This window comes from Oxyura jamaicensis, chromosome 3 (assembly GCF_011077185.1).
Source record: "Oxyura jamaicensis isolate SHBP4307 breed ruddy duck chromosome 3, BPBGC_Ojam_1.0, whole genome shotgun sequence".
Classification (NCBI taxonomy): Eukaryota; Metazoa; Chordata; class Aves; order Anseriformes; family Anatidae; genus Oxyura; species Oxyura jamaicensis.
In genome coordinates this window covers 30,009,023-30,023,828 of record NC_048895.1, presented here as the reverse complement: position 1 = coordinate 30,023,828, position 14,806 = coordinate 30,009,023, and the positions used below count along the sequence as shown (strand labels likewise).

Sequence of the window (14,806 nt, the reverse complement as noted above, 5' to 3'; positions counted from 1 at the left end):
GCTGCCTTTACTCTGGTGATCATGAGTATGAACCTGCTCGTCAGCTGGAATTTTCTGTGCTCTAACACACTACAGTAAAAGGTCAAACCTTTTGAAATAAAATGTCAGTGCTTCACTGTTTCAAGATATTGGTAATGAAGTAAAGATGTACATACAGTTGCATATGTACTGTTCAACAAGGCAAATAGCTGTAGTCAAACAGGAAAATTCAGACAAGGAATAATGCTGTGGAGTTCTGAGTTCATTCCCTCTCTAGATAATATCCAGTTCAACTACTTCAAATTTACCTATTTCACTGAACCGTTTATGTGTCTTTGTTCTTCTTTGGTAGATATGTTCAGTGCTGGAGGAAAAGGAACTCAAGCATTTCTACTCAGATACGATGAGTGCAGGAGGGTTAAAAAGTTGCTGAAAATACTACATATGCAGCCAAGACATAATTCACCAGATAGGTGAATTATCCTACATAGGGAACTGATGATGGTGGAAAGGGAATTGCTTTATTTACAGTGCTTACAGATCTCCTCTTCACCATGAAATCTAAGAGGAGGACTTAAATGTGAATCTGTTTCACAAGTACACTCTTCCCTCCTGACAGGGCTGAAGCAGTTCTTTTGAGTTTCCCTGTTTTCTCATCTGTCCTCTGAAGCCTACTCAGTCTCCAAACTAGAACTGACCTTAAGAGGGTGTAGGACTTAAACCTTATATAACAAAGCAATTAAAATCAAGAATTCTGAAGTGGCCAGGATAGTAAGTGGGATTGTATGTTGGGCTCATCACACACAAGTCTCAGTAACAAAAATGGGAGAAAAAAGGAAGAAGTAAATTTATGTTCCTTCTTTTTTTAGTTTTTGAGAACTCATTAAGATATGTAAATAAAGGGCTAAAAACTTCTTATCCTCTGCATTCTTGACTAACAAACAAAATATGTGTGATCTGTTTCAAATTTAAAGAATACCATATGTATCTTTCTCTAAAATTGCACTGATTTACTTTTTATTTCATAAACATGCAATTTCATATAGGCAAGTAGGTAACTGTCATTGCATCATTGCATTAGTTTCAAATCTCTCTTTATTTTCAGTGCATTCAAACTTCTATGCAGCCCTGCGTATGTTCATGCACTGTAATGTGTGTTCGTGTCCAAATAGATTTTTTGTTTGTTTTAGGTAATGTTAGCTGAACTAAAAGGAAAAGATGAAGTGTATGCAGTGAAAGTCTTGAAAAAAGATGTCATACTTCAAGATGATGACGTAGACTGCACAATGACAGAAAAGAGAATTCTGGCATTAGCACGGAAACATCCATACCTAACACAACTTTACTGCTGCTTCCAGACAAAGGTAAGCTACATAAACCTTTTACAAGTTTATGCCCAAGGAACAGAATTTGCTATCTCCAGAATAGCAACATAAAAAGTACAGCAATATTGCAAAAACATTTCTGAGAAGATTTTGCCTTTTCAATAGTGCTGAATGGGAGAGTATTGGCTGCTGTTAAATAGCAGAAATACTATTACCTTGTAAGTACCAGGAGATGGCAGTAAATGAGTTAAAAATAAATAAGTAAATAACTCAATCACAAAAAAAAACTACTGAGGTGCCATTTTCTGTGTTTCTTGTGTACACCAATAGGGTATATCATTTGCTGAATTAAGTACAAATGTTTTTAACATCCAGTTTTCAGAGTAAAAACGCGAAAATGATTTTGTCAGAAGTAAGATTGTGGCAGAACATTTGTCTTTTCAATTTTCTTGTGCTCTGTAGTACACAGTTACTATTGCCTTTGTTTTTGAATATTATGCTGCTTATCAAATAAGTTCTTATAATGCTAATACTACCCATGTACTTGAACAGGGAGAAGGAAGGTGAAAAAGAACTGATAATGAGAGCCTTTTCTCTTGGTGTGTTTACTGGGACATTTTTTTTTTTTTTCTTATAGATTTCTTCTTTCTAGCACATGTTTTGGATTTGCTTCTTAAGTGTAAGCAAATATTTGGATGGCGTGGCTGACTCTCTAGTATCTCTGAATCCTGTCAAAGTGCTTGAGACCCATCATATTCATAGACTACTTCTGTTTTTAATTCCTTATTTCTCTCTTTGTCATTCACCTGATTGGACAGCTACCTGATTGTCCAGATAGCTTTGCGTACAATAAATACACAAGGTGAATCTGTCTTGCAGCTAGAATATCAATTGTATGTAATTGAATTTACAGAGGAATCCTGTATTTTTGAAAAGCCTGATAAAATGTTCACTATTTCAAAGCACCAAGGCTTGAACTTTCGTCAATCTAACTAAATATGCCATTTATTTCTACAGGATCAGTTTTTGACCTGTAGGGAATAAGTTTAGATTTCAATATATATGCATATATTAAATAACATATACATCAATTTCCTTCACTTACCAGTCATCATATAGACTCAACATTCTGGTATTTTTTCTTTTATTAAGATGTTACATTTGAGTAGTTGAGTCAATTTCATAGAAACAGAAGTTTGTCAGATTAAATGAATTACTAAATTTGTATCTTGAACAAAAATAAGCATTACTAATTGTGCATATGAGCATATGCATGCACTTAGAAAAATACCTACATTGCCAGCCATTCTCACGGTATAATCAAAAATATGTATGACACAAATGAACAAGTGCAGTAGTTGTGTAGAATTACAGAAGAGCTGCAATTAGAATATCTCCAAGCAAAGTTGTCAGGAAAGATAAATAGGGCAGTGAGAAAGCCAGAGGAAAATGGCTAGTAGGATCAAGATTATACTGTGTTCAAATATTCTTATAACAAATACTTAATATGGTTTAACAGTTCCTAAAATACTGAAATTCCATTGGTGTTTTATATGCTTTGAAGTTAACACAGAAAACAGCCCAGGAATGTGTGTGTAATTCCACCTACATTTTGTCTATGGAAGGATGTTTCACTTATTGAGACTTTTATTTCATTTGAATATATCTGTGAACATACAAATGTTTTAACATTATTTTAAACTGTACTACTATCACTGAGCATGATGAAGGTTTTAGATAAAAGAAAGTAATAGAAAGATTGTACTAGTGTTGAGCGATAAACCTTGAATAGAGGGGCATCTTTAGGACTAAAGCAGACCATGCTCTCTGAAATGCAAATAAAAGTATCGCTTGCCAGATGTAAATCGTGTAACATCAGTAAAGATGATACATTAAACAAATTATGCCAGAAGTTTCTCCTGCTACTCCTCTGGTTTCTTGGAGATTTCTTCCCATTTGTATTTCTCATCTGTTGTTCTCTTTTTTGTCATGTTTTTTCGTCTTCCTTCTCACTCTCTGAAGTCATTCATCATAGGAAAATATCCAGAAATTCTTCTCATCATGTTCTCTCTTCCCAGATCTTTTACCCAGGGAAACTGAGATGGTTCACTCTTGCAATGAATATAACAAGACTATAGTTTGTGGTTTTGCTTGAACTCAGAGGAACTGATAGTTAGGTAGTTATAAATCATTGGCTAGTGACTCTTATCAAAAAACTAAAAGTACAGATAGTGACACTCAATCAAATTAAAAGTCCACAGTTGAAAAATCAAAGGTTTTTCTGAACATGGCCTGTGAGCAATTTGTAAAGAACTCTTTATAAAGAAGCAAAAAAACAAAATGTATTTAAAAGCAAAAATTAATGCATCTATTAAATCTGTAAATTATTTACGAATGACAACAAATGAAACTGTACCAAGTCAACTAGTCACCGAGCAACTTGCTTGGCTTTGGTGGAAAAACAGGTAGAAAAACTTACTTCAACAACCATGGTCTATGGTTAAAATAGCTTTACCGAGAGAAAGGCTATTGTACAATAGAGTTTATAATGTGTTTAACAGTAGTATCTAGTTACTTACACTGCAGTTGTATGCTGTACTGTGGCTGCTGTGTTTTACAGAACTGGTCCCTGAAGTGATCGTGCTGGAATTAAATTTTACATTTCAAGTAGAGCTTATTTGTTATATATACCCTGACTTAATGGGGAGGTTGACTCAGTAGTATTCATTGCTAAAGCACTCAGAGGTTTGCTTTGTGTAATAATGTTACTTGCTTTGTTCCTCTTCCACAAAAATGTAAATGTATGAGTTCAATTTTATTTATTGCAGTATCTTCCTTTGTAATAAGGTGAAGACACTACAGAAAAGTTGCCTATAATGCTTTGTACAGTAAGTGAGCTTCAGTATTAGCCGCATTTGCTAAATGATGATATTGTCATCACAGTAAATAAGAATTACCTTGGAATTCAGAAATCATGCTGAATAATGGCTAGTAACAAGCATACCTTATATACCAGTGTGTTTTTTGCTCTACATATCTGAATTTACTTTTCTCAGTCCCATACAGCTTCTTATTAATGCAGATGAAAATACTGCAAATAACAACTGTGATCAAAACTGGCTTCTACACATCACTACTTTAAATACAATAATAATTTCACTTAAATCTGGATTAGTACCATAATCTTACTGTGGCTTCAATTCATCAGAATATTCCTATTCAACTATAAGCATATACTTTCACTCAAATAATCTCAAAGCTATGCACATGTTAATATTTTCCAGAGAATTAAGTGTGCTTTTCAGAAATTGAGCCTTCAGTTGAAAGACTAATAAAGTTCAACAAATTTATTTATATAGATAAAGTTCAATTTCTGTCTCCTGTTCACTTAGCTCAGTAAGATGAGGTATATAGATATGGGGAAATAACTTATCATTTCACAATGGTCTTTTAATTAAATTTATAACTCATTATTTTATTTTAAAGGAATATTCTTGGGACTGATATTTTTCATTTTCCTTCTTAATCCGAAAGATAACTTTGATCAAATCAGTTTGCTTTAAGCCCATCACATCAACATTATATATTTAAATTATATTTATACAAATGTTGTACTTTAGGTATTTTGTTTTGGTCTTCTGCAGTGACCATACCATACAGCTAAATAAAAACATCATACAATGGCTGAGCAATTGGCTAACGGGCAGGGCCCAAAGGGTTATGGTAAATGGGGCTGCGTCAGGCTGGCGGGCGGTCACTAGTGGGGTCCCTCAAGGCTCCATTTTAGGGCCGGTACTTTTCAATATTTTTATAAACGATCTGGATGTAGGAATAGAAGGTATTTTGAGCAAGTTTGCTGATGACACCAAACTTGGAGGAGTCGTGGACTCGAATGAGGGTGGAAAGGCCTTGCAGAGGGATCTGGATAGGTTGGAGAGCTGGGCGATCACCAACCGTATGAAGTTCAATAAGAGCAAGTGCCAGGTCCTCCACCTGGGACGGGGAAACCCTGGCTGCACGTACAGACTGGGCGATGAGACGCTGGAGAGCAGCCTAGAAGAGAGGGATCTGGGGGTCGTGGTAGACAGCAAGTTGAATATGAGCCAGCAGTGTGCCCTGGCAGCCAGGAGGGCCAACCATGTCCTGGGGTGCATCAAGCACGGCATCGCTAGTAGGTCAAGGGAGGTGATTGTCCCGCTCTACTCTGCGCTGGTGCGGCCTCACCTCGAGTACTGTGTGCAGTTCTGGGCACCACAGTATAAAAAGGACATGAAACTGTTGGAGAGTGTCCAGAGGAGGGCTACGAAGATGGTGATAGGCCTGGAGGGGAAGACGTACGAAGAACGGCTGAGGTTACTGGGCCTGTTCAGCCTGGAATAGAGGAGGCTGAGAGGAGACCTCATCACAGTCTACAACTTCCTCGTAAGGGGGTGTCGAGAGGCAGGAGACCTTTTCTCCATTAACACCAGTGACAGGACCCGCGGGAACGGGGTTAAGCTGAGGCAGGGGAAATTTAGGCTTGACATCAGGAGGGGGTTCTTCACAGAGAGGGTGGTTGCACACTGGAACAGGCTCCCCAGGGAAGTTGTCACTGCACCGAGCCTGTCTGAATTTAAGAAGAGATTGGACTGTGCACTTAGTCACATGGTCTGAACTTTTGGGTAGACCTGTGCGGTGTCAAGAGTTGGACTTGATGATCCTTAAGGGTCCCTTCCAACTCAGGATATTCTATCATTCTATGACCTGAAAGTCAAGAGAGCTGGGTTCTGTTCCAAAACTTGGGATAGCGTGTGTGAAGCTGTTATATGTTTTGTCTGCAGTAGTTGAGATATGAACTCAGTGACCCAGTCCTGCACATTAAAAAGAATGAAACAATATAAGATCTACTGGCACAACCTCAACTGATCCGTGATTCTATGTGTAAGGAGCTTCCATATTTTAATGAAGCTTATCTTAAAAATCCGTATCACAGTTGAATAGTATTTTTCAGTATGGCAGCATATCCTTTCTCTTTTGGCCAGAATATGGTCAATGCATCTATCAGTGTTTTCAGAGGCCTAATTTATAAACATGAATTTATAGACATTGCTTGTGGTCTGTCTGCTGGGATGTAAATGACGAATGCTGCATTCTATATATGACTCTTGCAGAGTAAAACTTGCATAAAACTCAGTATACGGGGTGTAACATTTTTGTAAGGACTGCCCATTGCTTATCATCATCTTTGAATTATTCAGGACTTCGTGTCCTTTACTGAGAAAACATCAGAGATGGGGTTGGGAACAGTTCAAGACTACTCTTGTTTAATAGATATTTGTATACGATGGTATTTGTATATGTTGATAAGATCCCCTCTCAGTGTTCTCTTCTCCAAATTCATTATAATAAACTCTCCAATTCATTATAATTTTAGAAGACTATAGTGCTACTGCTTCTAACATCTACCATTTGCTTTTTTATCCAACTTAATGAAATGAATTAAGTTTGGACTAGTACTCACCTGTTCTATTGAGACTATCTTCAACAAAGTTGTATACGTAGTACAGAGTACTACAGTGTACTGCAAGAACAGAGCAGTGTTCATAATGAATGATAGAGTTGCATAACTAAGCATCCTTAATCAGCATTACAGCTATTTCTATCAGAGACAACAATTGAATAAAGGTTAGAATAAGTCAGAAAGGTTTCTACAGATAAATCGTTAGACTTATCCCACCCCTAAAATCATTTTTCCCCATACAATTGGCTGCATGTTAATTGCAGCCTGTCTATTCATGGTGCATAGTTCCTGAGCAGACCTGCGAAACCATTTGTTTTTTTCCTGTGTTCCAGTGCTATAAATTAGAGATTAGCTATGTGATGGTGGCAGAACTGAAAGACATCTACAAATAGGCTGCAAAGAGCCTCTTACCGCTATGTTGATCTCTTAACTGTTATGTTCTACCTAGTGGCTTATTACTGCTTTATCCTGGATTGTAGGTACTGTGGTTCAGGTACTGCTTCTCTTTGTATGTTTTCAGGGTGTCTAGCACACTTTGGGTAGTGTTAGATGGCTGACGTTTTTAAAGCTAAGATTTAGGAGATTTTGTTTCAGTTTCAGTAGTCACGCTCTTACTTTCTGTTTTTGCCATAACTCTGAGCCTCTCTCTGAATCAGACCCCTCTTGGTTAAAAAAAAAAAAAAAAAAAAAAAAAAAAAAGGTAATGAGTTCTTTAATATGAGTACATTATTATAGTGTACAAGGATCAAATGGAACAGTGCAATGTTGCAAAAGGTATGAAATGAAGTTTCATTTTTAAAGTGATGTGTGTTTTTTGGTTGGTTGGTTTGGTTTTTGTTTGTTTTGGTGTAAGAAAATGTAAAACGTTAAAGGAAACATTAAAGGAAAATGAATCGTATGTTTATGATGTCCTTTGGTCATGTTTTCTAAATCAATTTGAGAAGAATCACTGTACTATTTAACCAAAACTGTCTTTGGTAATGTAAAAGCATGTCTTATTTCTCTTACATGTATTTATACAGAAAAGTAAATGTCATCTGTAGTAATAGCTCAGAGGGGTGTCATTTATGATATACAGTGCAAATTAACCTAACTGACTGGCCACTGTAACATTCATCTGGGACTAATCAGAGTTCATAATCCATTTTATCTGGTATTCTTGTACTTTCGTTGCTAAGCAGCTAAAGCCATTATACAGATATTGCTATATGGGTGTAATCAGTTTAGCACAAGTTTGCATTGCCTTTTATTACTGATTAATGTCAAATTAGAACATTTTAGGGCCCAATTCTGTTCATTATTATCCCTGCTTCACTGGATTTGTACATGTGTGAGACAAAAGACTATATTAGCCCCTGAATTTTTAGCTACTTGAATACCAAAATATTTTAATAGTCTTTTTTTTTTTTTTTTTTTTTTTTTTAAATAGATTTCTTAATGGAAGTGTTAAGTATGGGGAAAACGTAGAATAAAATCGTAAGCCAGCATGTATATGTTATGGTACCTTTTTATATCCATTTATATTTATATTCAAATTTAATTTGAATATTTTAATTGTATTATATATGCATATACAGATAATATGTACAATAATACGGATCTTTTTATTCCCAGCTAGTTTCTACAGTCAGTCCACATCATAAAAAATTACAACGAACAGATACTCATTCTTTGGAGTATGTCATGAAGCACTAGAAGTTAGTGATATCTGGTGATGACTCATACCATCAAGAAGTCATGTAAATACATGAAATTTTGGCAGAATAAGGTTTTTCAAAAATTTGGTACCACACATGTTAAATTTAGATTTCTGATTGACTGCCACACAGCACAAATTCATTGACCACGATCAGTGTATTGTCTAAAAGTAGACACTGTGGTCAAGAATAGTTGGAACGGTGAAGCTGATGATTAAATACTGTAATCACTGTCTCTCACACACACAAGCCCCTGTTTCCAGCATGATGACCCGCTTTTGGGAAACTTGCTATTATGCTGCTCAGTTATTGCTAGCTGTTCTTGAAGGATTATTAAAGCCTGGTTAGCTCACTGAAGACTCATTGTTCGCATTAGTCCTTTTAGTGTTAAACTTCAAGTCAGGCTATCAGTGCCGCCAGACTCATCAAGGGCATGTAGGAGAAATTACTCCTCCAGCATAGAGAAGGCATCAGTCGGAAGAGTCTAAATGCTTCTCTTTCAGACAGGAAAGACTTTTATTTTGTGATGTAGCACCCAAACTGAACGGGACTCTTTCACACCCTCTCAAAGCTAGGGCTTGTTCCTAGTTTGCATGTATAAAAGTGAGTGCTGCAGCTGCGGCTCCACGGGTTGCTTTGCTGTAACCAACTGAGGCCTCAACAACGCTGGGAAGAGCCCCGATTCAGCATCTGTGGCCAGAATTCAGTGTAAATGCTGTCATATAATAGGTGAGGGCAAGCTGGAGTTTGTACTGATTTTATTTACCCTGATCCTCATGCCTGCATATTCGGGTTTTAGAATTGGCACTGCCAGTAGTTGGCTGTGTTAGATATTTCTTAGAGCAGCCAAGTGTAAAATTCAACTTCATGATTTTAATCCTGATGTGATCATGTGCAGACAGGAGGTTTTTAGGAAAACAGGTGGAGCTAAGGGCCTTTTTCAGTACTGTTTTCATATCTCTTGGACAGAGTAGCTGAAACTACATACTGCACACTTTTCCTCTTAAGAAGAAAAAAAATCTCCAGTTGAGGCATGTTTGAGGGAAAGAGTTTTCAGAGTATCTACCATAAGCTTTGCCAGTAACTTCCCTGGCAAGTCTGTCGGTCTTGTACACTGTGCTTTAGAAGAGATCAGAGGAACTGGGAATATTGTCATCCAAACAAGGCAAAGGTAGTAGCTGACTTTGCAAGGTACTGGAAAATACCCATCACTTACTGGGTCTTCAGAATCCTCATATAAGCATTGTCTTACGGCTGTGTTAACATCATACTAGTTGGTTCCTTAATTGATGTTCTTAATCTAATAACTTTGGGGGGATTGAGTACCTATCCTCATCCAGCAGGATAACTGAGCAGTGTTGCTGCAAATAAAATTGTGCAGGTTAAGGCTGGATTGTGGCTTTTACTTTGGTTTTGTCTTCGGAGAAAAGAGTGGGAAAGACAAGGGTAATCCATGTTGTGGCAGTAGCCCTTGAAAGAAATGTGCTTGATGGGCTTGTAGCACAATCTCTCTCTGCAGCCATGTGCTAGGACCCTCCATTTTGCCCCTCCTCTTCTCCTAGGTCTTGAGACCATCTTTAGACCTGATGCAGGATACCTGACTCCCCTCCCCAGTTTGTTCAATAGAGAGACCTAAGTATATAACCTATGAGAACCTACTACTGGTCCTTTATCTGGGCACCCTTTGGGCTTTTTCTTGTATTTTACAGCCATAAAGCACTATCAACAACTTGTTTCTAATGGGCTAAATACAACAATGAATTCATGATAATAAAAACCTATCTTTAGGTGCTGCTCCTACAAGTAAACACCTAGCTCATCCCAGAAGGAGAATCAGGAAAAAGAAAACTGTATATAAAATTTCATTCTTCTTCAGCTTATTTTCTAAAGGGAGGAAATTGTTCTCATTGAGATTCATTTGGGCACTTAAATGCAAGTTGTTTAGTTGTTTGTTCTGTAGTTTTTTTTGTTTTTGTTTTTTTTTTTTGCAACAACAGTAGGCTTAGTAAATGATGATTGTACACAAGAGAATTTCACCATGGGAAAGAAGTGGAATTTACAAAACATTTTTGTGTGCAATTCTATTAAAAATTTATTGCTTTTTTTAAACATGTATGCAGAGTGAGAATTTTAATTTCAAACTTATCTCATGTTTTAATTGTAGTTGTGAGATATACACTGAATAATCTTACTGTTGGCATGGGACATCTTCTACACCATGTGCGAAGCAGGCCAGACTTGAGTGGGGTATAATAGACTTCTAATATATGCTTCTCAAAACAACACCATAACCAAGCTTACTTTTACACTTTTTTTAAGGAAATTGAGTGTCTGCCATTTTATGTAAGTTTTGGAACTGGGTGAGTACTTTAGCAGCAATACACACACGTGCACTTTTTTGATCGCAGAGGGGTTTGCTCTTGTTTAATTACAGTGGGCTAAGAGTAGTGGTGCTTAGCCTTGTGTTTATGTGTAGTGACATGTGTAAAGGGCTTCTTTGTGTTCCCAGTAGGGTGGGTCCAAGGCCATTCTGTAAGCTCAGAAATATTCAGTGCATTGTTTATCTCCTTTAAAAGATGACAAGGAAGTTGATCCATAATGACAATTTAGCAGTTAAGAGAAATGACTCTCTGGAGAAGAGCAAGTGATGTGTCACTTGCTCAACTGTGATTCCACAGCGTCTCTAAGCCAGGGCTGAAGTGCTGTATAAGGAACATATACAATTTCCACTAATAGTAAGAAATATCATCTGTAAAACATGTGCATTAACATTTTCTGTTCTGTTGTCCTAATAAACTAATCAGTCGTTAAAAAGTAATTGTTCAGGACTGAGGAAAGCTGATAATACTGCAGTGATTCTACAAAGACTATGTCCAAGCTCCTGGTGTGCTGATAACAGGGTAGTTCATAGGAATGTAAAGATTGCTTAGCAATTGATAGACCATGACAGTGAAAGTTAGGATGCTTAGATTTTGCTATTTCATCTTATACCAAATGGCTATGAACTGCTGTGAAACACTTTCCATTCTCCACTTTCTATGTGTAAAAATGTGTACAGTCACCTTTAAATGTGTACAGTCATCTTTAAAAAGTCCCTCCCACTGCCAGTGAAGATCAGGTTTGAGACCACCTTGTGAACCTGAACATCTGTAAGTCTATGGGACCTGATGACACGCATCCCAGTGTCCTGAGGGAACTGGCTGACGTAGTTGCCTAGGCATTCTCCATTGTATCTGAAAAGTCATGGCAGTCAGGTGGAGTCCCAGTGACTTGAAAAATGGAAACATCACTCCCATTTTTAAAAAGGGTAGAAAAGAAGACCCTGGGAACTACAAACCAGTCATTCCAAAGAAGGACTTAGGGGTACTGGTGGATGAAAAATTGGACGTGAACTGGCAGTGCACGCTTGCAGCTCCAAAAGCCAATTGTATCCTGATCTACATCAAAAGCAGCATGGCCTCAAGGGAGGTGATTGTCCCCCTCTACTCCACCCTTGTGAGACCCACCTGGAGTCTGCTTTCAGCTCTGGGCCCCTAGCACAAGAAGGACATGGACCTCTCCCATGAAGACAGGCTGAGGGAGCTGAGGTTGTTCGGCCTGGAGAAGAAAAGGCTCTGGAGATACCTTATATTGCAGCCATTCAATACCTAAAAGAGGGTTCATAAGACTGATAGGGACTTTTTATAAGGGCATGTGATGAGACAAGGGGTAATGTTTTTCTACTGAAAAGGGGTAGATTTAGATTAGATATTCAGAAGAAATTCTTTACTTAGAGAGTAGTGAGGCACTGGCACAGGTTGCCCAGAGAAGCTGTGGATGCCCCATCCCTGGAGGTGTTCAAGGCCAGGCTGGATGGGGCTGTGGGCAACCTGGTCTGGTGGGAGGTGTCCTGCCCATGGCAGGGGGGTTGGAACTGAGTGGTCTTTAAGGTCCCTTCCAGCTCAAACGATTCTATGACAAATGGGAATGGAAAGAGGTAGAGAGTTGTGAATTCCATTTAATGTTCCTTTTCATAATAAATATGCTCTCATTCTTACTTAAAGATGAATTACGTATATTGTGATCTCAGAATATATTCCACTATCATGTTTGTTACGTTAGAAAATTAGTATCAAATAGTGTTTTAATGTATTTTTTCCAAAGGGAAATCCTCTACTTAATTTGCTCACGGTCTTTCTCTTCCTACACAGCGTAGCATAAATATTTTACTTTTCCTGCATCATGCCTACTAATCCATCTTTTCCTGCATCCCGCAGTGTATTTAATAACTTTAAGTCTTTTTCCCATGCCCAGAAACTCTTTTTATTTTTGGAAGTTTAGCTTTGTTACAATCAGATTAATGAGGTTTTGAAGGAAAGGTATGACTCTTAAAATAATAATAATAATCCAATCACACCATTTAAAATAGTTTAAATAATAGCAGTAGTTTTACTAGGGAAAAAAAAAATAAAAAAAACTTTCTACTTTAAAGGTAGTCTATTACAAGGGCACTGAATGTTGATGGAAGGCATTCTGAAGGTTAACTTACAAACTTAACTACTTTAAATGTGTATGGAATAGTATCAGCTGGTAGTAAGTCTGCATATTTCTGTAGGTTAATTTCTGAATTGTGACCTAGAAAGTCCACCACATTTTACTCTTAATACATCCAAGACAGACTTTGTTATAATTCTTCCTATGCATACCTTGCCAAGAGCACGAGAAGGAAAATTGGGCTATTAGGTACTTAACTTTCTATTCATCCAATTGAAGGATGAAGAGAATCCATTTTTAAGCTTCTATAAATAAGTTTTCTTTAAAAACTTTGCAGAATTACACATGATAAGTAATTTCAAATACTCCAATTGATAAGTGGTTTCTTCAAAAATCTATGGCATTTCTTAGTTTCTGTTTTCAGAAACCCAGTATTAAAATAATCACACAAAATTCTGCCCCTTAAAACTGCATCCTGAATTGAAAAAAAAAATATGTGTCTCAAGGTTAAGAGGTGCTGTTCTCTTCTGTTCTGCTTTACTCATTTCAGGTGATGGCTAAAATGATGGCAGAATTTTGGGCAGAATTTCCTGTTGTCTGATTAATTCACACTTGTGAATTACCAGGGTTTACAGGTCTGTGAAGCATATGCTTTGCCAAAAATTAAACATGTTCTGGAAACAGGGAAGTATGGAAAATAAAGTAGACACAATTAATGCTTTTAAAGGTCACTGATGCATTTATAGAACTACAGAAATCCAGACAGTGAAGAGAGCTGTATGAATAATGACTTTCAATAGTTATTGGAAAAGCCTGGCTCAGGTAACTCATGTTTATCATATAGAACAAATAAATAAATAAATAAATCAGTGTGTGATGCTTACACAGATCAATGGATAAGTATAAAGAGCTTCATTTTCAGGAAGAAAATGCATAGAGCAGTGTCCTGGTTTCAGTTAGGACAGTTATTTTTCCTCCTAGTAGCTGGTAGGGTGCTATGTTTTGGATTAGGATGAGAAGAGTGCTGATAACATGCTGATGTTTTAATTGCTGGAGAGCAATGCTTACACTATGCCAAGGACTTTTCAGCTCCTCGCTCTGTCCTGCCAGCGGGCAGGCTGGGGGTGCAGCAAAAGCTGGGAGGGGACAAACCCAGGACAGCTGACCCAAACTGGCCAAAGGGGTATTCCATACCATCTGACGTCATGCTAAACAATATCTAGGGGTGGCTAGCCGGGCTGGGGGGGCCGGCTGCTCGGGGTTGGGCTGGGCATCGGTCAGCGGGTGGTGAGCAATTGCATTGTGCATCACTTGTTTGTACATATTATTATTATTATTATTATTTTCTATCTTAATAAACTGTCTCTATCTCAACTCACAGGCTTCACTTTCCCGTTTCTCTCCCCCATCCCAGAGAGGGAGGGGGGAGGGTGAGCGAACGGCTGTGTGGTGTTTAGCTGCCAGCCAGGTTAAACCACAACAAGCAGATAATGTTATATGTTGACTAAGGTGTTCACATGTATTTATCAGTTTTCATTAATTCTGTGTGCTCATGCAATTTTTCTCTTGAAATTTGAATTTTAACCTCTTGCTAGATTTTTCATCCACTTTTGGAAAGCTAATTTGTACAGAAGGCCACACAGAAGGCAATATCAGGCTCTGATCTTGTGAAGGACTGAACAAAACATAGTCATGTAAGAACAACCAAAGGCTTATTTGGCCAGCATCCTGGCTCTAGCAGTACCAAAGATGATGTCCAGGGAGAAACCAGGCAGAGGGTAAAGCATGTCATGACATTTTTTGAGAATACTATCGCAGTATCAGGAGATATA

At 37.7% G+C, this 14,806-nt stretch overlaps 1 protein-coding gene across 2 annotated transcripts in view; it reads left to right on the top strand.

The window, feature by feature from the left end:
• Nucleotides 1-14,806, top strand: part of PRKCE (protein kinase C epsilon) — a 294,416-nt gene that overhangs the window by 191,225 nt on the left and 88,385 nt on the right. For both annotated transcript variants that reach the window (XM_035321702.1, XM_035321703.1), the window contains exon 10: nt 1,170-1,343. In XM_035321702.1, the coding sequence (XP_035177593.1) occupies nt 1,170-1,343 (174 nt within the window). The remainder of the gene's footprint in view (nt 1-1,169; nt 1,344-14,806) is intronic.